Below are 18,818 nucleotides of genomic sequence, written 5' to 3'. Positions count from 1 at the left end.
TCTCTGGTGCAGTTCCTTTATTAACAGGAAGCAGTGTCATGTTCAAATTCCTCTCCAAAACATATGCAGACTATGTACAGTCTCCAGCCCGGCCCTCCCATTCCTGTGCCATCGGATGCAGGGGCCATGGCTCCTCTCCCTGACATCTCTGGAGGGATGGAAACCCTGTAGGAAACGGGGGTCTGTGATGGCCGTGTACCCCCACTCTAGGCACTAGAGTTGAGGAATTGCGTCTCTCCGGGCAGGGATCCCAGCAAGACGCTCATGTTGCCCACAGCCATGTTGGGTGTCCCAGAGGGCGGTGTCTCAGAGCTGCCCTCCTGGTCTTGGGAAGGGGGAGGACTCAGGCCCTGGGCCTCATCCAGAATAGCCACAAAGTCCAGCTGAGTGTTGTCAAGGTCAAGAGAGTCCAGAGGGTTACACACCTGCCCTTCAGGGGGAGGGTACAAGGCAGGACCTCCTCCCAGCCTGCCCACCTCAGGATGGCCACAGCTGGGGTTGGTGCCCCCCGCCTTGAGGGGCCCATAGCAAGTGGGCAGCGGCGGCAGAAGTCGGGGTGGTGCTGCTGCCCTGTGGGAAGCCCTGTTTGTCCCCACAGCAAAATTTTCAGGGCACGGTGGAGGGGTGGGATAAGATCCCGCCTTGTGATTGGGCAAACTGGGTGCAAAGCCAGGTCCGTATGCAGCCACTGGGGCCTTGGCGGGGCTTGGGCTGACTTGGGAACCCCCCAGAAACTTAGGGCCCTGGTAGGGAGGTTCCTGGACTGGTACTCCCGCCCTGGCCCCACCCTCCCACAGCAGTTCCTGTTGAGACTGGATGTAATCACACATAAGCTGAGCCTTCAGCTGTCCTGTGGAATGAGTCGGGGAATCAAAATCCAGGCCAGGTCTGGGCTCAGAAGGAAGATAGTCAGAGGGGAGCTGGGAATAGGGGCCTGGCTGGGGATACTGAGGAGGAGGGGGCTGGGGGTAGTGGGAGAACAGGGGCTGTGGGCGTGGGGGCCCCTCATTGGGGTGGGCATTGAGGCAGGGTGCCAATCCTGTGGAGTCAGACCCCGCTGGACACCCCTGTTCTGGCTTGACCTGTACTTGTCCATAATGTTCAAGTCGAGGACACTGGCTGTAGGCTCCACCTGGAGCCTTGGGGCCTGGGTAGAGCCCCGGGTGGGAAGGAAATTCACCCCATGTTTCTGGGGCGGGATCAGGATAGACCTGCTGGGGGCAGGGGTTGGGACCGTAGTTGGGGGGTGGACCGGGTCCAAGAGGCAGGGAGCCTGGGCCTCTAGCTCCATAAGGCTCAGCTGCTGCCCCTTCGGGTCCCCCATATGCCAGGGAGTCCGTGGGCGGGAAGTCCATGTAAGGGTTCAGACCACTGCCCATCACGGGGGCCCCAACCTCTGGCTCCTCCCGCAGGCCTCTAGTTTCCATGGCGACATTCTCAGTGATGCTGGGGGGCTGTGGAGAATAGATGGAGGCTGGGAGGTGGGGATCAAAGTTCCTTCCTCCCCCCGCCACAGCAGGCGGGGTATGCACACAGCCCAGGCTCTTGAACCGTTGGACCCTTGCTGGGGCAGGGCGGTCAGCAGCCCGGGCTGGGTCACTGGCCCTTCGGGTGACCCCTGCATTGGGGTTGTATCCTGGGTACTCGACTCGGCTTCTCCAAGGAGGCGCAGGCAGAGTCCCCATGCGATCCAGGCTGGGTGCTGCGGTGGGTGGGGTGCTGCCCCCCTTGCCAGAGGCGTATCTCGCCCGGAGCAGGTAATGCTGGGCAGGCGTGAGGCCTGGCAGGGAGGATGCCCCATTCTCCGGGGGGGAGCCAGGGGGGAAGGGGGAGGCCAGGGAAGAGCGCCGGCTGACAGTGTAGGCAGAGCTGATGCTGCTGGAGCTGCTGCTGCGGCGGTCAAGAGAGACCGGGGGACCCAGGCAGCGGGAAACCGGGGTGCCTGCAAGTGACAGAGAAAGCAGGGTGGTCACGGAACCCCCTAAAGTTCACCCCAGGGACAGGCTCCTGGATCCTGACTGCTCATCTCTGTCTCTTTCTCCCCAGAGCCTCTCCTGCTTTGGGGCAGCAGAGAGTGAGGGCCGCTGTGAACAACTGTACAGGTTGTGCACTGCACAATCTCAGGGAACAGTATGCATGTCACAGACTTTTTAGATAGTACAATGACTTTCTGATAGATAGAAGGAAAGGGTCTCGAGGAAGGGGGACCTCATTTTAATGGTGCAGAGGTGTTCTATGGCAGCCCTGACCGGGGGAGACCTGCTCCTCCCAGCCTCAGGGCAGACCTACACAACAGCCCAGCACCACCTCCCACACCAAGATCTTACCAGTGTGGGCCAAGCTGGGTAGCTTGAGACCCCGGGGCCCTGCTGGACGGAGCTGATGCAGCTGATCCAGCCTGAGGTTCTCAAGGCGGCGAAGCGTGGACAGACCCGTGCCAGCAGGACAAGGCCCCTCGTCCAAGCTGGACAGGTCCTCAGTGCTGCCTCCCGCGTTGCCGGTCATTTCCACGCCACTGTCTGTATTGGCTGCACTGCCTGCTGGGGAGTGGTCACTGCTGCAGGAAGACTGGGCCCCAGGGCTGGGCTGTGGCTTCTGCGGGCAAGACGAGGGCTGAGGGCGGGCCCCTCCCGGTTCCCCACAGCACCCTCAACCTGGCGAGTGACTGCTGGGGGCTAGGGGAGGCGTACAGTCGCAGACAGGGCTGGGCAAGTGCAAAATGCAGAGCTGCGGCCGCGCGGGCTCACGGGTTCACTCTTAGTTCTGTGACCTCGGGCATTTTCTCTACACCTGTTTCCTCATCTGAACACAGAGAGAGCAAATTCCTGTCTCAGGAAGTTGTGAGAAGGACATAAGACTGTACAGGTCCAAGGCTGGGGATAGCATAGGCAGTGTTATTCAAGGAAGAGTTTGGTGAGTGAATGAGATCGTTAAGGACACCCAAGTCCCTGGATTTGGAGTTCTAGAAGGAACAACACTGGGATGAGAGACAAGAAGCCTGGCTACCCAAGAGCGATGTCCAGAGAGCGGCCGGTTGGGTCGGAAAGGACCCAGCAGCACGTCAGCAGGGCAGGCAGCGGAGGTAGGGCAGGGACACCTGGGCTCTCACCATGCCGCCCTCTGGCACTGTCAGTCGACTGTCCTCCCTGATGGGGCCTCCGTCCCGCTCCCTCTTGGGCTCCACCGTGGAAAGGGATGGTGCCCGGGGTAAGGGGCCATCCCCTCGGTGCCGCTTGGTCACATGCGCATCAGGACCATGCACTGTCTTGACATGTTTCCGGAGCGAGCTGGGATCTGTATAGCGCTTGGTGCAGCCAGGGAGCTTACACACGTACGGCTTCTGTCAGGTGGAGAGTGAAGGCAGAGGCGAAAGGATCAAAGCAGAAGAATGGGGTAAGAGGGTTGGGGGGCCCTTGGGTGGGGCTGAACGATGAGGGGATCGGGGAAGAGGGTTAGAAAGAGGTGAGCCCGGGGCTGGAAGCCTCATACACCCACGGGTTGAAAGGGTTGGGGGCCTCCTCCGGACCGGGTCTATCTTAGGTTAGCCTTTGGCTGGTTGGAGGTAGGAGGAGGGTGCAGGTGGAAATTGTGTCTTCAGAAGGCCCTCTCTGGGTGGATTTTATGGGGAAGGGGGACTCACCTCTGTGGAGCAGGTGCTGTGCTAAGGGGTTCTAGGGGAGGCTCCCTGGAGGTGGCTTCTCAAGTAGGGGATCCCTGAGCTGGGACATTCACCTCATTGGAGTGGGTCCGGTTCTGATGCTTGGCACGGTCACTGGCATTGCTGAAGGCTTTGCTGCAGCCCTCGTGCTCACACATGTATGGCTTCTCACCCGTGTGTGACCGCAGGTGTGTCTTCAGGTTTTCGAGGCGCGAGTATGACTTCCGGCACCCTTCAAACTAGGGACCACAGGGGCATCAAAGGATAGCTCACAGACAAGAGGAGGTGGAGAGGAAAGGGACCCTAAATCTCAAGGGGTATATGCATCAGAGAAGAGAATCCAAGGTGGGAGAGCATTGGGCCTTCCAGAGAATTTCCAAAATTAGAGGGCGAGGGCAGGCAGGTAAGAGCTGGGGGAACAGAAGCCGCTGGAGGCACCGTGACTTCAAGCCCTGGAGACAGCAAAGCCAGAGCAGCTCCCCCTGCAGGCATGATTTTTTTGAAAATGATTGATTGACTCAGGGGCTAGGGTTGTGGCGTAGAGGGTAAAGCTGCAGCCTGCAATGTCAGTATTCCATATGGGCACCAGTTCAAGTCCTGGCTGCTCCACTTCCCATCCAGCTCCTTGCTAATGGCCTGGAAAAGCAGCATAGGATGGCCCAGGTGCTTGAGCTCCTGCCACCCAAGTGGGAGACCTGGAAGAAGCTCCCAGGTCCTGGCTTTGTCCTAACTCAACCCTAGCTGTTGCAGCCATTTAGGGAGTGAACCAGCAGATGGAAGATCTCTCTCTCTCTCTCTCTCTCCTTCTCCCTCTGCTTTTCAAATAAATATATCTTTAAAAAAATAAAATAATTGTTTCACTCCCCAAATGCTTGCAACAGCTAGGGTAGGACCAGGCCAAAGCCAGGAGAGAGGAACTCCATCTGGGTCTCCCATGCAGGTAGTAGGAACCCAGATAGTTGGACCATCTCTTACTGCCTTCCCAGGAGCATTAACAAGAAGCTGGATCAGAAGCAGAATATCTGAGACTTGAACCAGCCCTCTGGAATGAGATGCATTGACTTAACCTGCTGTACACCTGCACCCCAGGTGATTTTCATATTTGTTTATAGAGGAAAGGACCTATGATGGCAAAAGTCTGCCTCAGGCCATACCTTGATTGGGAGCCCTGGTTTAGGAAGGGACCGGGGGCTTGGGAAGTGAGTGCTCACCGTGCACTTGTGTGGCTTCTCGCCCGTGTGTCTGCGCATGTGCACCACCAGCATGTACTGGGCCTTGAAGGGCCTCAGCTCCCTGGAGCAGCCCCCCCAGTGGCACACGAATTCCTTCCGCTCCCCGTGGATGTGCTCGCTGTTGATATGCTGAGGAAGAGGATGCAGAGGTTCTCCTAGGTCTCCCCGTGCCCCCAGGACCCAGAAGAGACCTCCCTCCCCCCACAGCTCCCCCTGGAGGGGAGAAAGGGGCAGTAGGAACATGATATCCTGCGTGTCCTGCCCGTCCTGCAGCTCCCTGAAGCAAAGCGGCAGCTCTGAGCCTCTGCCTGCCCAACCGAGCCCCCAGCCCTGGTCCCTGGCCCTCAGCCACATTCCTCAGTGTCCCCCCAGAATCTCTTGCAGGCTCCAGCCAGCCACTCCTGTTACCCCCTGCGGCTCACGTGCACCAGCTGCTCCTGGGAGTCAAATTCCTGGCTGCAGCCATCCCAGCGGCAGTCAGTCTCATACACGGATTCCGGCTCCGGCTTCTCCTCCCTGTCCGGGTCCTCCCGCCCGTCCAGCATCCCCAGCAGGGGATCCTAGGGCAGCAGAGGCAATCTGAGGGTCACATGGGTGACAGCACTGGTTTGGCTCAGGGTCCCAGAGGTCCAGCCCCACTTCACCTCTTACCTGTGTGCCGGTAGAGTTGGGGCTGGACATGTCCCCTTCCAAGGGCTCCTCTGGGCACTTGCCAACCAGCATGTCCAGCTCCGACTTCAGCTGCCCCCAGGGGGAAGAGGTGAGGGTGGTCAGAGTAACGGCAGGCTGAAGAAAGGGGGAGTTCTGCCCTAGGTGCCCCACCTCAGCAACTGGAACCCTTACATTGGGAAGGGACTTCAGCCTGCACAGGTGAACTGGAGGGCAGAATGTGGGGTCTCATTGGGAGGGTGTAATTGAACCCCAAGGAGTGAGCCTCCAGCAGCCATGCCTCCTCACTCTCTGGAGCTGAATGCTTATATTCCCTGTCCTCCCTTCTTTGCCTTTCTCCTAGAACGCCCTCCACTCCCTCCCCTACCCTGAGCTAAGGGGAAGCAGGTTGCCATATGGGGCCTCTCACCTGGCAAGGGGGGAGGGGTCCCCGGACCTGAGGATGTGGCATCATCCCACTGCGGGTGGAGTCGTGGGGCCCACAGGGCTGGACCCCAAAGGAAGGCGAGGTCCCTTTTTGGTGATTCATCTGAGATGGGAATCCCAGAGAGGGGCTGGGGAGGAGGAGAGAGAAGGCAGTTACTGAAGATGATGCCGAAAAAGCCTCCAGGAGGGTTTCTGGGAGACTTAGTATGAGATGCGCTTGAGGCAGTGCAGGGAGGGTTGCAATGCCTTTGAAATGGCAAAGATTCAGTAGGGTCACGTGGCTTGGAGGGCTAGGGCTTTGCATGGGCTTTGGTAGGGCTTTAGGGCCCTCTTAGTCTGGGGCTGCCTGCACCTCATGGTGCCAATGGAGAGATGGCCATAGGAGCCTCCAGGGGATGTGCAGCGAGAGTTGATGAAAGCCACGAGGGAGCTGGGCGAGGTGCGGATAACGGTCTGCAGGTCCAGGCTGGCGTCCGACAGAGGTGAGATAGACAGTGCCCGCTTCTTGGTCAACTTGACTGCACTCCGGGGAGGAGGGAAGAGTGGGCCTGGGGCAGGAGACAGGGGACATAGAAATGTTGAAGAAGGGGGTGGCATTGTGGTGTAGCGGGTTAAACCGATGCCTGCAACACCAGCATCCCATAGGGCCGCTGGTTCAAGTCGCAGCTGCTCCACTTCCCATTCGGCTCCCTGCTAATGCGCCTGGGAAAGCAGTGGAGTCAGGGGTGGGCATTTGGCCCAGCAGTTAAGCCACCGCTTGGGATACTGGGATCCCTTGTCAGAACACCTGGATTTGAGTCCTGCCTGTCTCAGTTTTGCTCCCTACTCCAGCTTCCTGCTAATGTGCACCCTGGACAGCAGTGGTAGTTGGGCCTCTGCACCCACGAAGGAAACTGAGGAAGCTCCTGGCTCCTGGCTTCAGCCTGGCACAGCCCTGGCCATTGCAGCCATTTGGAGGGGTGAACCAGTAGATGAAAGACCTCTGTCTTTTTTATTTATTTATTTATTTATTTTTTGACAGGCAGAGTGGACAGTGAGAGAGAGAGACAGAGAGAAAGGTCTCGCTTTTTGCTGTTGGTTCACCCTCCAACGGCCGCTGCGGCCGGCGCACCGCGCTGATCCGATGGCAGGAGCCAGGTACTTCTCCTGGTCTCCCATGGGGTGCAGGGCCCAAGTACTTGGGCCATCCTCCACTGCACTCCCTGGCCACAGCAGAGAGCTGGCCTGGAAGAGGGGCAACCGGGACAGAATCTGGTGCCCTGACCGGGACTAGAACCCTGTGTGCTGGTGCCGCAAGGCGGAGGATTAGCCTAGTGAGCCACGGCGCCGGCCAGACCTCTGTCTTTTAACTCTACCTTTCAATAAATAAATTAAAAAAATCATAAAAAAAAAAAAAGAAATGGTGATGAAGCAAATCTCCTTGAACTCAACCTGTAGGTCCTGATTCAAAGCAAACAAAAGATACTTGAGGGCTGGGCATTTGGTGCAGGGGTTAAGATGACCACGTCCCGCATCAGAGTGCCTGGGTGCGAAAGCTGGCTCCACTGCTGACTCCAGCTCCAGCTAGTGCACGCTCTAGGAAGCGGCTGTGATAGCTCAAGTGACTGGGTTCCTGCCACTCACATGGGAGACCTGGATGGAGTTCCTAGTGCCTGGCTTTGGCCTGGCCCAGCCCCAGCTGTTGTTAGTATCTGGGCTATGAACCAGAAAATGGGGACTCACTGTCTGTTGCTTCTCTAATAATAATAATAATAATAAGCAACTTTGCTTGTCCTGCTGATCGCATCTGTGGCCTGTTGATGATGCCTTGAGCCCTCACATCTCTGGACATCTCCTGCTTCTAGTTAGATGCTCTGCCCACCCACTTTCTCCTTCAGAACAAGTCCCAGAGGGGCAGAGAGGAAAGACGTGCCTGAGGCCTCACCCTCGGTGCAGTTGCTGGTCTCTCTGGCTGGCCCATAACTGTGGGGGCCAGACATGAGGTTGGCTTGGTGGCAGAAGGGCAGACCAGACAGTCCTAGAAAAGACAGATGGCTGGAATGGGGGCGTGGGAGTGGATGACATGTAAGGCCTCACCTTGAAACTCCAGGCAAGACCTGATCCCAAATGCCAAGCCCGTAGGACATGGAGCCTCAAAGCCGCTTACAGATGGGAAATGCATAGGTGCACTGACCTTCTGCCCCCATGCTGGGGGGGCCCTGGCTGGGGAGGGGCCGGAGACAGCAGGGTTCACCATAGCTACTGACTGGCGGTGGGGTCATCGAGTTGAACATGGTGGAGGAGGCAGGGACACTGCAGAAGGGAAAGGTAGAACCTCAGGTTATGAAGGTGGAGGGAATTAGCGAAGGTCCCTTCATGATCCCAGGCACAGGACCCTGGGCAGGGCTGTCTGTTCCCCCAGGCCCTCGAAGGCGTCTTCCCTGGAAACCAGGTTGAAAAGAGCACCGCTCGGGGTGGGCATTTGGCCAACAGTGAAGCCCCTACTTGGGCAGTCCAGATCCCATGTCAGAGCACCTGGATTTGGGTCCTGCCTGTCCCAGCTCTGCCCCCATTCCACTTCCTGTTAATGTACACCCTGGAGGGCTGCAGTAGTTGGGCCCTTGCCACCCACATGGGAGAAGTGGATGGAGTTCTCAGCTTCTGCCATTGGCTTGGCCCAGTTCCAGTTTTGCCAGCATTTGGAGAGTGAACCAGCAGATGGAAGCTCTGTGTGTGTGTGTGTGTGTGTGTGTCTGTGAAATAAATAAATAACAAACATATAAGCATCCTCCTGCCAGGGCCAGGGTTAGGGTGAATGCCCCAAGGGATAAAGGCCTTCTTGCAGTCTTGGAGATCTTTTTGGTAACTGGGTCTGAGCGTTAACCCCCATAAGTGTGTATGTGTGGTTAGGGGGTGTTATGGACTAATCGTGCCTGTTCGAGCTCCAGGTGATTTTCATGCTGTGGGCCCTCTGCTTCTTGCTCTGACAGGGAGCCAGCTTTGAAGGCTGGGCTGCGGGCACTTAGGGAGGGTCTGACCTAAGCCCCAGGAGGCTCGCCTCCTTTCCTTCACTGGCCCCCACGCACGGACAGCCTACAGTCTCCCCAGTATCCAGCAGGAGGAGCCCTCGCCACAGTCCAGACAGGCCGGCGGGGTCAGGAGCGAGCACTGAAGAGCTAGGGCTCTCTTAGGTGGAGAACTGTGAGTAGGAGTAGGTCAGGCTTCTGGGGGAGCCTCCCGGGGCTGGTAGGTATGCAGGACAGAAGCTGACATTGTCCTGCCGTGGTTTGGATCTGGGCCCACTTAGCCTTTCGGTGTCTGGTTTTTGGGGAACAGGAAAAGAACTCTGAGGGAAGGCATTAAGGAGAATGAAAAACAAACTCATCAGCCACTCGAAAGTAGTGAGGAAGAAGCGGGTGCTGCTGTCTGCTTTTCTCCTCAAACTCCGGTTCATACTCCACCCCGGGTTTTCCGGGATTCCGGGAGCGAGGGTGGGGCGGGGCGGGGCGGGGCGGGGTGGAGAGCCACCAGGAGCGGGCCGGCCGGCGCGGTGGGTGATCCCGGGATGCTGGGATTTAGGGTGAGGGAGGGGTAACACGGGGAGCGGAACTCGGACCCCAAGACCCGGCCCGAGCCCCGCAACCAGGGCCGTACCCTTCCTAACTCCTCCTCCTTCAGCCGACCCCCGGATCCCGCACCGGGGACCTCCCAACTCGACCTTGGCACTCAAGTTGGAGGCGGGGGGCACAGCTGGCTGGCAGCTGGGTGGGGGGGCCCGTCTCCCGCCTCCTTCCTCTATGACTCACCCAGGGAAAGGAGGCGGACTCGTCAAGGAACCCCCCCCAACGCCAACGAGACTCCCCAAAACGTGCCCACGCGGTGGTCCTCCTGCCTCAGCGCCTAGCCGCCAGGCAGGCGCAATTGGAAACGGGGCGACATCCCTCCCCGCCCACGCGTGCCGCGGCCCACCCACGTCTCCCCTTCGCACTAGTGGAAGCACAAGGTCGCCGCCCGCTTTCCCAGCTCCGGGACACTTGGGAGTGGGTGAGGGTGCGGGGTGGGGTGGGGTGGGGTGGGGTGGGGATCTCCCCGGATCCCGCGCCGGAGCCCGGCTTGCCAGAGTGCCCCCTCGTACCCCCGCTCCCCAACTCCCAGGAGCCGGCCCCGCCCCCTTCCCCGGTCCCGCCTTCCCCGCCCCCGTGCCTCCTCGGCCCACCCAAGTCGCCGCCGCAGGCTCTGGCTGCAGACGGCTCCGCTTCCCCCGCCCGCCCCGGGAGCCCAGTCGAGCGAGCCGTACAGTGTGTGTGGGGGGGGGGGGGGATGAGGGGCGGGACACATTCTTCCCTCCTCCTCCTCTCCGTGCATCCCGAAAGCAGGCAGCGGCGCCCTGGGGAGCACTTTTGGAGAGTGGGGATCCCCGTGGTGGGGTGGCAAAGCAAGAGAATCCTTAGAGTATAGGGAGGGGAAAGAGTGGGAGTAAATAAAACAAGGTGTGTGTGTGTGTGTGTGTGTGTGTGTGTGAACACCTCGGGTTCCCGGCAGCCCAAGGGTTAACCCTTTCGGACCCCCGGGAACCCCCTAGTGACGTCAAGGGCGGGGTCTGCGCGTCGGGCGGGGATGCCGGGGAGATAATGAGGGGGGGTCTCGGGACCCCGCCCCCCTAGGGAAAACCACCCTGACGCCGGCCTTCGCGTCTCCCCGGGAAACGGCCAGGTCTTCGCCCTCCACTGGAACTTTCGGGCCTATGCTAGGAAGACCCTAGCTCGCCAGCCCCCTAAAACCCTCAGTCCTCCGCCACTACGGGGTCCCCTTTCTCTAATCCTGCCCCCAAAGCTGGCTACCCAGGGTTGATTGTTTCGGGGTCAAGGGGCCTGAAAGAGGCTTCAGAGCGGGGAGCCAGGGCAGGCAGGGTGGTCTGAGCCAGAGGAGGGGCTTGGGTTCGCAGCTCCCGTTTGGGCGGGGGGCCAAGCGGGATATATAGGCTGGCAGTGGCCGGTGGTCCCGCCCAGCCCCAGTAGGGGTCTCCCGGCGGCTGGCTTCAGCTGCCCCGGTGGTCCAGAGGTCAGAGGGTCAAGAAAAGGTCTCCCCAGCTCCTCTTAAGCGGCCTGCCCCATAGCCCTAGAGGCTCGGGAGCCCAAAATTCTTTGGGGTCTTTCTAAGGCCTAGTTAGACCTTGGGCAGCCCCGCCAGCTCCCGGCCTAGTCCGGAAGACACTCGCGTCCCGCATCTGCAGGCACATCGGTCACAGCAGGTCGGGGGCTCAGGCCCAGCAGGCTCCCCGTGGTTCTGCTGCCTCACACACACCTAAGCCCACCCCACCTGGAGCGCCCTCCTTTGGGGTGCCCCGACGTCCTCATGCCTGGCACTCAAGATGCTACCTGGAGTTCCCGCTCCACCCCGCAGACCCCAGGACAGCCACCCCTCCAGCCTCAAGAAAGTGAGATGTTTCTAACACAGGGGAGTGGCGGAGACAAAGAGACCCACGGTTGCCCGAGACAGAGACACGCAGACTGTCAGAAGAAAAAAAGAAGGGAATGAAGAGATACAAACGGGAAAAAAAAATTCCCTCAGACTTCCTAACAACTCACCCCGGGCTCGCCCACCCCCATTCTGCCCCTGCACCCCAGGTCTCCCTCCAGGCCGGGGTGAACCCCTCGGAAGCAGAGCATCCCCCTCCCCCACCGCTCCCAGGTGGTCCCCCGCCCGCCCCCCTTCTCACCTCCGTCTGGGCGCTGGACTCGGGATGCGCGGTCCAGGGCAGGAGTCTGGGCTGGGGGGTGTGCGGTGGGGAGGGGGGGCGGACAGGGCCACGGCAGCGCAGCCTCGGTGCCACCCCCACCCCCCAACCTGGCCCCCCAGCCCTCCCGCCGGCCCAGCCAGCCGGGCCGCGAGCCGGGACCACCCGCGAGAAGCGCAAACTTTTTTTTTTCCCTTTTGCAAAAACTTTTCCTCGCTCTAGCCGCTGGCGCGCCGCCTCTCTTCCCGCTCGCCCCTCGCCTCCCTCCTATCTCCCTCCCTCCTGCCGTTCTGGAGGGTGAGGCGGGGTGGCTAGGAGCGAGAGAGGGGGTGCCGGGCTTATTGCACCCCCAGGACCCCCAGGATCCTCCCCCTCCCTTGAGGGACCCTATACTGCCTCCCCCCCCCCCCCCCCGAACACGCTGCTGGTGGTGGGCGGAAAATCCCGGTCTGGATCTGCGGATCGGCTGTCCACGAAGTGGTCCTGAGCCAGAGCCAGAAAGACCGAGGGAAATATTGCGAGGCGGGGGAAAAAGAGAGAAGTTCATCTGGCAAAGATCATGTTCGAGGCAGGGTCGTCCACACTGACGGATGCGAACTGAGCATCCCGCCACCCTGTGGTTTATCTGCAGGTCTAATCCTCTGGGAGAGTTGGGGTTGGGGCAAACCGAGCTGAGGAGCTTGGTGGGGGGCTCTGGAGAAAGTTTCGGGGTCTACGGAGTAGAAAGGAGAGGAGAAGCGGCCGAGGCTCTGCGTGCGAGGTGCGCCTCCACAGTGTCGCTAAGGAGCCGTGGGTCTGCAGCACCTTTCCCAGGAAACGCCCTCTCCACCTCGAACCTCTGCAGGCTGCGGCCACCTCCGCACCTCTCTGCCGCCCGCGCTCTTTACGCTCTCCAAGGCTTCCTGCTCCCTCTGCTGGCCCTGCTTGCACATGACACCCTCTCTGCGTTTGGAGGCGGAGGAGACCGGGAGGACCCACGGAGCTCGCGCCCAGACAGCTGCCTCCCCCAAAGCCCAGTTAGGAGCCCAGAGAAGCGGCGGGGCCCAGCGGCAGAGGCTGCTGGCACCCTGCGGGAGTGCCCCCCTGACGGAGGAGTGCCCTGTCCCTCTGGGTTTGTGTTGCCGTGGTGACCGGATGGCGGGGAGGGGGCAGCTATTTCGTCCTGGGGAAGAGGAAGACTCCCTTCCCGGTTCTGTGACCTCCCTGGCAGACCTGGCACACCTTAGCTCTGCGTCCAGGAGCCATCTACTTGGACTGAGAGTGAGGGCCTGTTAACAGTCGGGTTGGGGGGTCCAGGGAGGGGAAGACCAGGCGAAGCAAGGGGAGGTCTGGGCCCCACAGGAGTCACTGGGGGTGGGGGAGGTCCCGTGCAGCCTGCCTCCCGCACAGTGTCACCCAGAGGGTCGAGGGCCTGCCCAGCTCGCTCAGGCCGCACCAATGGTCACCGGGAAGAGACTCCAGTCTTGCTCCTGTCCCAGCCGGGTGTCCTTTCTCCTAGGACTCATTTATCAGCTTGTTTCAGGGGCAGAGACAGAGACCCAGAGCTCCTAACCTTTGTTGTTGATTCATTCCCAAAATGCAAGCTGGGAACGCAATCCAAGTCTCTCACTGGGGACTTGAACCCAGGGACTTAGATATAGGATGTGAACTTTTTTTTTCTTCTTTGCTTTTCATTGCTTTATTTATTTGAAAGGCAGAGTTACAGAGAGAGAGAGAGGGAGAGGGAGAGGAAGAGAGCGAGATCTTCCATCCTCTGGTTCAATCCCCAAATGGCTGCAATGGCCAGAGCTGGACTGATCCGAAGCCAGGAGCTAAGAGCTTCTTCCCGGTCTCCCACCCGGGTACAAGGGCCCAAGCACTCGGGTCATCTTCCACTGCTTTCCCGGACCATTAGCAGAGAACTGAATCAGAAGAGGAGTAGCCAAGACACAAACCAGTGCCCATATCAGATGTTGGCATTGCAGGAGGCAGCTTTGACCTGCCATGCCATGGCACTGGCCCCAATATTTTTTTTCAAGATTTATTTATTTGAAAGACAGAGGTACGGGGTGGGGGAGAAGGAGAGAGAGAGAGAGAGAGAGAGAGAGAGAGAGAGAGAGAGAGTTCTTCCATCCATTGGTTTACTCCCAAAATGACTGAAACAGTGGGGTCTGGGCCAGGTCAAAGACAGGAGTTGAAACTCCATCGTGGGTAACAGAGACCCAAGCACTTGGGCCATCTTCCACTGCTTTCCCAGTCACATTAGCAGGGATCTGGATTGGAAGCAGAGCAGCCAGGACTCAATCAGGACTCATGGGTAATGACTTAACCAGCTACTCCACAGCGCCCGCTGCGAGGGTTGTGGTTATCTTAACTGCAGAGATGAACATCCACGGGTCCAGAGGAGCTGATTTATTTATTCATTTTTAAAGATTTATGTATTTATTTATTTGAAAGACAGTTACAGAGAGAGAGAGAGAGAGAGAGAGAGAGATCTTCCATCCACTGGTTCACTCACCAAATGACTACAACAGCCAGGGCTGGATCAAGCGGAAGCCAGGAGCCTGGAACTCCATTCGGGTCTCCCATGTGGGTGGCAGGGGCCCAAGCAGGTGGACCATCTTCTGCTGCTTTCCCAAGCACGTTAGTGGGGAGCTGGATGGGAAGCAGTAGCATAATCCACTATGCCATGATGCTGACACCCCAAGAGGCTGTCTTAGAGCACCCCATTTTCTTCTCTCCACCCAGTTCTGTAGGTCAGCAATTTTGTTTTCAAGATCTCTACATGCCCTTAGAAAGTATTGAGCTTTGGTTTGTGATTTATATCTATCAATTCACCATATTAGACATTAAAATGTAAAAAACCTGTGACATAAGAATGCACAAGCACACATTCCGTTAACAATGATGTCAGAGCAGCCTGTGTTGTGGCACAGTAGTTTAACCCTCTGCCTGTGACACCAGCATCCCATACGGGCACCTGTTTGAGTCCTGGCTGCTTCTCTTCCAATCCAGCTCCCTGCTAATGAGCCTGGGAAGGCAGTAGAAGATGGCTCAAGTGCTTGGGCCCCTGCACCCACGTCAGAGACCTGGATGAGGCTCCTGGCTCCTGGCTTTTACCTGGCCCAGCCCTGGCTGTTGCAGCCATTTTGGGGAGTGAACCAACAGATAGAAGATCTCTCTCTCTCTCTCTCTCTCTCTCTCTCTCTCTGTAACTATGCCTTTCAAATAAATAAATAAATCTTTGAAACAACAACAAAAGTACAGTGTCAGAAAGATGATGTAACCACACATCGCACAGGCTCCGCACAACTCCACTGTACAATTGCGAGGTAATGAAAATAGAAACGGCAGCTGACGTGTTCTTAGGAAGATAAGTTGACCTGGTGGACACCCTGAAGAGGGTCACCCCCGGAAGGGCCACCCCACCCTTCATCACAGCTCATACTTGTTGCGTTGCTTTCTCATTTTTATTAAGAAAGTAGAAATGTCTGTCTCTGGGGAGAGACCTGTGCTCCAGGGCAAAACCAGATAGCTTCTCAGACTTCGCCCATTTCAGGGCGGCTCCTGCACCCCCTGCCCGGAGCATTTCTGCGTCCCTTCCCTTGGCCAGCCTGTCTGCCCTGCCCCTCGTCCCCTGCGCCCTCTGCTTCCGCCCTCTCCCATCAGAGGACTAACCCTTTTGGGCAGAGTCAAGCAGTTTTTCTCTGCCTTCTCCTTCCCCCCACCCCACCCCTTCCTAGCCCCTGCCCCCTCCTCCCAGGGCTTAGGATAGGAAATCCTGCTGCACGACCCTTTCCCCTTCTCCCCACACACCCACCAGCCTGGCCTGAGGCTGGAACGAGAAAGTGCCCATCTGGGTTCCTTGGGGCGACGCAGGCGGCCTGTTGGGAGGCGGAGAGGATCAGGAATCTTATGACTTCACTGATGGACTGCAGGTGGCTTCGCCTGGGAGCCCCCGACTTGATGTCTTCCTGCCATTGCCCAGGTCTTCTCGCTAGCTGCAGCCACAAGCCTCCACCACCATATCTGGCACATCTGTCTTGACCACATTGCTCTTATGGTCGAGGTAGAGCAGAGAAAGGGACCTTCGGGCAGTGGGGACACAGCAGGAAGTACCTGCAGGCCAAGGATTATTGGCCTTGAGAAGACTGAAGACGGCCGAATGGAAGGAAGCAGCAATGCCCGGGCTGCCAGCCAGGTGGAGTGGGCACTGCCCACTGCAGTAATTCAGGTGGTACCCCTCAGGCTGCAGGATCCAGTCCCGCCATCCCAGTTCCTGGAAGTCCACATAGTGGTCTCGTCTACAACATAAGGGAGTCTCAGGCTCACAGGTGGGAGTCCTCCTCCTGGCTCGGCCTGCTCCAGGCTCATTGGCCCGCATCTTAAGCTCCAGGAAGGGCCGCTGGTGTCCCGCCATGTCCAGGAGCCGCTGCCTCGGTGGTCCAGCGGCTGTTCTGTTGCCTTTCAGGGGTCTGCAGTCCAGTTGGAGTTTCAGGACGCCAGATCTTTCACCCCTCAAGCCACTAGGGGGCAGAGTCAGGGCTTGCCAGCCCGGGAGACTCAATTGGTGCTCACCCAGGAGGGTGCGGGATCCTCGGTGCCTCCTCCTTGGGCTCCATCGGAAAATCTTCAAGTTAAGAGTGCCAGGAGAGGTGGGGAACACGTGCAGCCAGAGGCGGGCACGGTACAGGTGGTGGGACCGAGGCGTGGGCAGGTGGAAGGTGAGCATGGAGCTGCATGCTGCAGGGGAGGAGTCTGTCCGAAAGGCAGAGAAGGAAAAGAAATGTGAGCAGAGATAAGCTCTAAGCCGGAGGCTCTCCAGGCCCTGCGTGCTGCCCTCCCTCCCTCCCACCCACCTTTAGAAAAAGCCGGGACTGCCTTGCGTCCTCGGCAACCAGTCCCTGTCCCAAGTCCTCCTTCTCCTGCCACACCCCACTCCCCTTCTCTCTTCTTTTGCCTGTCTTGGGCTCCCTCACCTACCTGTGACAGTAGCAAAGCTGACAATTTCCTCCCTGTTCCCTGGAGCCACGCTCCCAGGCTGGAGCCTTCGGAGGGCTGTGGTCAGCGCTGCCGGGGGTGGAGGATGTGTTATTCTTGGCCGGCTGGTCAGGTGCAGCCCCTCCAGAATTTGCTGCTTGGCCAGCTCCAGGACCACAGCTCGTTCTGCCTGGGGTGCCAGGGTTGGGCCCCCACAGGCGGGGCATTCCGATCCTGCCCTTTGTGCCCACCCCAGTGTCCACAGCAGAACCAGGCAGAGCTGGACATCCGGGAGCCCCATGCTCCTGGTGGGTGGCCCCAGGTCAGGAGCCTTGGGTGGATGTTGTTCTGTCTGTTGAGTCTGATGTCGTGTGGCAGCAGGCACAAGGGCCACACCTATCCTTGGCCAAGGGCAGGGCCACCTGTCTTCTATTGCCCGGGACTGAGAAAAGCTGGAAGTGGGTGGCCTGATGGGGAGCTATGGTCAACCCTCACAGTTTGTGTCTGGCCACTGAGCCAGGGCCTCTTTAGACCAGCTGCCTGGGGCTCCCTTACCTAGTGGTCAGCCTGCAGATCTGGCCTCTGAGCCCGGGGATTGGCCAGCTGGGCTGCCCATCAGGCCCCTGCAGGGGTGGAGGTCTCCCCTCCCCAGAGCTCGGGTTTCACCATCCCGCCTGGTGACTGAGCTTGAGTAGGGGTATGGGGGTGGGGGGCAGTGTGGACATGCATGATGCAAGAAAGAGGATGATTTCACATGCTCAGTTCCCAAGGTCTGGGACACAGAGGAGGGAAGCTCATGCGCCAGGCAGGGAAGGGCAGTACCGCTCGGATCTCCATGGTCTCCAGCGTGCCCAGCCGCCACCACTGCAGCAGGTGCCAGGAGGTGGCAGTGGGTCCCGGTGCTTATCTCTCTGGGGTCCCTGGAACAGGAGAATTCTGGTCTCTGTTTCTAGCCCTGGAACTGGGGCAGAGGTGAGGGGTTTGTGGAGGTTAAGAGAACGGAGTTCTCTTGCTTTGGCCTAGGTGGCAGTGCCACGGGGCACGGAAGTCACACCCTGACCCTGCCTGTGCTGGCTGCCCAGAGTCCAGTTGGACTGGAGCAAGCATGGAGGGGGGCCAGCGTGGGGGTGGGGGCATGTTACTGTGATGTCTGGGGAAACCCAGCGAGGTGGGAGTGATGCAATCTTGTAGCAGGGCAGAGTCCACCCAGGCTGGCAGGAGGGCATGAGACTTGGGAGGGCCTGCACCCAGCTGCCAGCTTCTCTTTCAAGGACTCTGAGAGTTGCCTGAATTTGGGACATCCTAGAAGTGGTGTCAGGACTCTGTTCATAGGGGCCGGAAATGGGAGGTTTAAGGGCTTGCTTTGGAGAACGAACCAAGGAGAGTACACAGAACCCAGCCCTCCCTACCACACTTGCTCAGTGACTTTGAATGAACTGGGGAGGGGAGGCTAGCTCTCCTCCTTACGCCCCAGTTTCTTCAGGAAGCTGGGGTGGAGGGAGAATGTGTGGGTAAAGGGAACTGCCCCTACCTGCTTTGTTCATCCTCCCCCCTCCATTAGTTGGTCGGGGCTGTCAAGAAAGGCCATTAGAGAGTTTTTGTTTTCTTTTTCAATTAGTGGCTATTTTAATTTATTTTTATTTTTTTATTTGGGAAATAAAGAGCAGAGGGAGAGACAGAGTCACAGACAGATCTTTCTGATGGGTCGCAGTCCTGTAGCCCCTGGGTCTGGAACATCGACTCCATTGGTTTGCTTCTCAAATGCCTGCAGCTGATGGGGCCTGGTCAGACCCAAGCCAGGTCCCCCATGGGGGCGGCAGAGACCCAAGGACTTGAACCATCCCTTACTGCATCCCAGGGTGTGTATATAGCAGGAAGCTGGAATCCGGAGCAGACATGGAACTCAAACCCAGGCACTCCAATATGGGATGCAGGTGCCCTAAGCAGCATTGGAACTGCTGTACCAAATGCCCGCCTCCAGAGATCAGGAGATTTGGCACCAAGGAGGTGGCTGACACTTTGAGGGCCGGGCCTCAGTACCACTAGTGTCCACCATGTGGCAGTGCCGTGCCTCCGGACGGTAGCGGGCTTGCGCTGACCAGAGCGTCCTAGGGAGAGGGAAGTGCCGTAGGGAGCGGAGGGAGCGGAGGACTGTGCT

The 18,818-nt window shown here is 58.8% G+C and overlaps 2 protein-coding genes across 4 annotated transcripts; both read right to left on the bottom strand.

The window, feature by feature from the left end:
* Window positions 1-2: 2 nt before the first annotated feature.
* Window positions 3-11,814, bottom strand: GLI1 (GLI family zinc finger 1). 3 transcript variants are annotated; one of them, XM_051832915.2, is made up of 12 exons: window positions 11,684-11,814; window positions 8,159-8,277; window positions 7,910-8,002; window positions 6,338-6,533; window positions 5,969-6,113; window positions 5,542-5,676; window positions 5,313-5,450; window positions 4,870-5,019; window positions 3,733-3,897; window positions 3,110-3,340; window positions 2,328-2,595; window positions 3-1,942 (listed from the first exon to the last, which is right to left on the bottom strand). In XM_051832915.2, the coding sequence occupies exons 2-12, from the start codon at window positions 8,256-8,258 to the stop codon at window positions 207-209; spliced, it is 3,357 nt and encodes a 1,118-aa protein (XP_051688875.1). In that variant the 5' UTR covers window positions 8,259-8,277; window positions 11,684-11,814; the 3' UTR covers window positions 3-206. The 3 variants fall into 3 exon arrangements, with proteins under 3 accessions (XP_051688875.1, XP_017205969.1, XP_051688877.1); XM_017350480.3 differs by having other exon boundaries at window positions 5,542-5,631; XM_051832917.2 differs by lacking the exon at window positions 7,910-8,002.
* Window positions 11,815-15,136: 3,322 nt separating this feature from the next.
* Window positions 15,137-17,134, bottom strand: INHBE (inhibin subunit beta E). The gene is made up of 2 exons (XM_002720909.5): window positions 16,664-17,134; window positions 15,137-16,438 (listed from the first exon to the last, which is right to left on the bottom strand). The coding sequence occupies exons 1-2, from the start codon at window positions 16,959-16,961 to the stop codon at window positions 15,678-15,680; spliced, it is 1,059 nt and encodes a 352-aa protein (XP_002720955.2). The 5' UTR covers window positions 16,962-17,134; the 3' UTR covers window positions 15,137-15,677.
* Between the last annotated feature and the right edge of the window lie 1,684 nt (window positions 17,135-18,818).

Source organism: Oryctolagus cuniculus, chromosome 11, assembly GCF_964237555.1.
Source record: "Oryctolagus cuniculus chromosome 11, mOryCun1.1, whole genome shotgun sequence".
NCBI classification, from domain to species: Eukaryota; Metazoa; Chordata; class Mammalia; order Lagomorpha; family Leporidae; genus Oryctolagus; species Oryctolagus cuniculus.
This window is presented reverse-complemented; position numbering and strand designations above follow the sequence as displayed.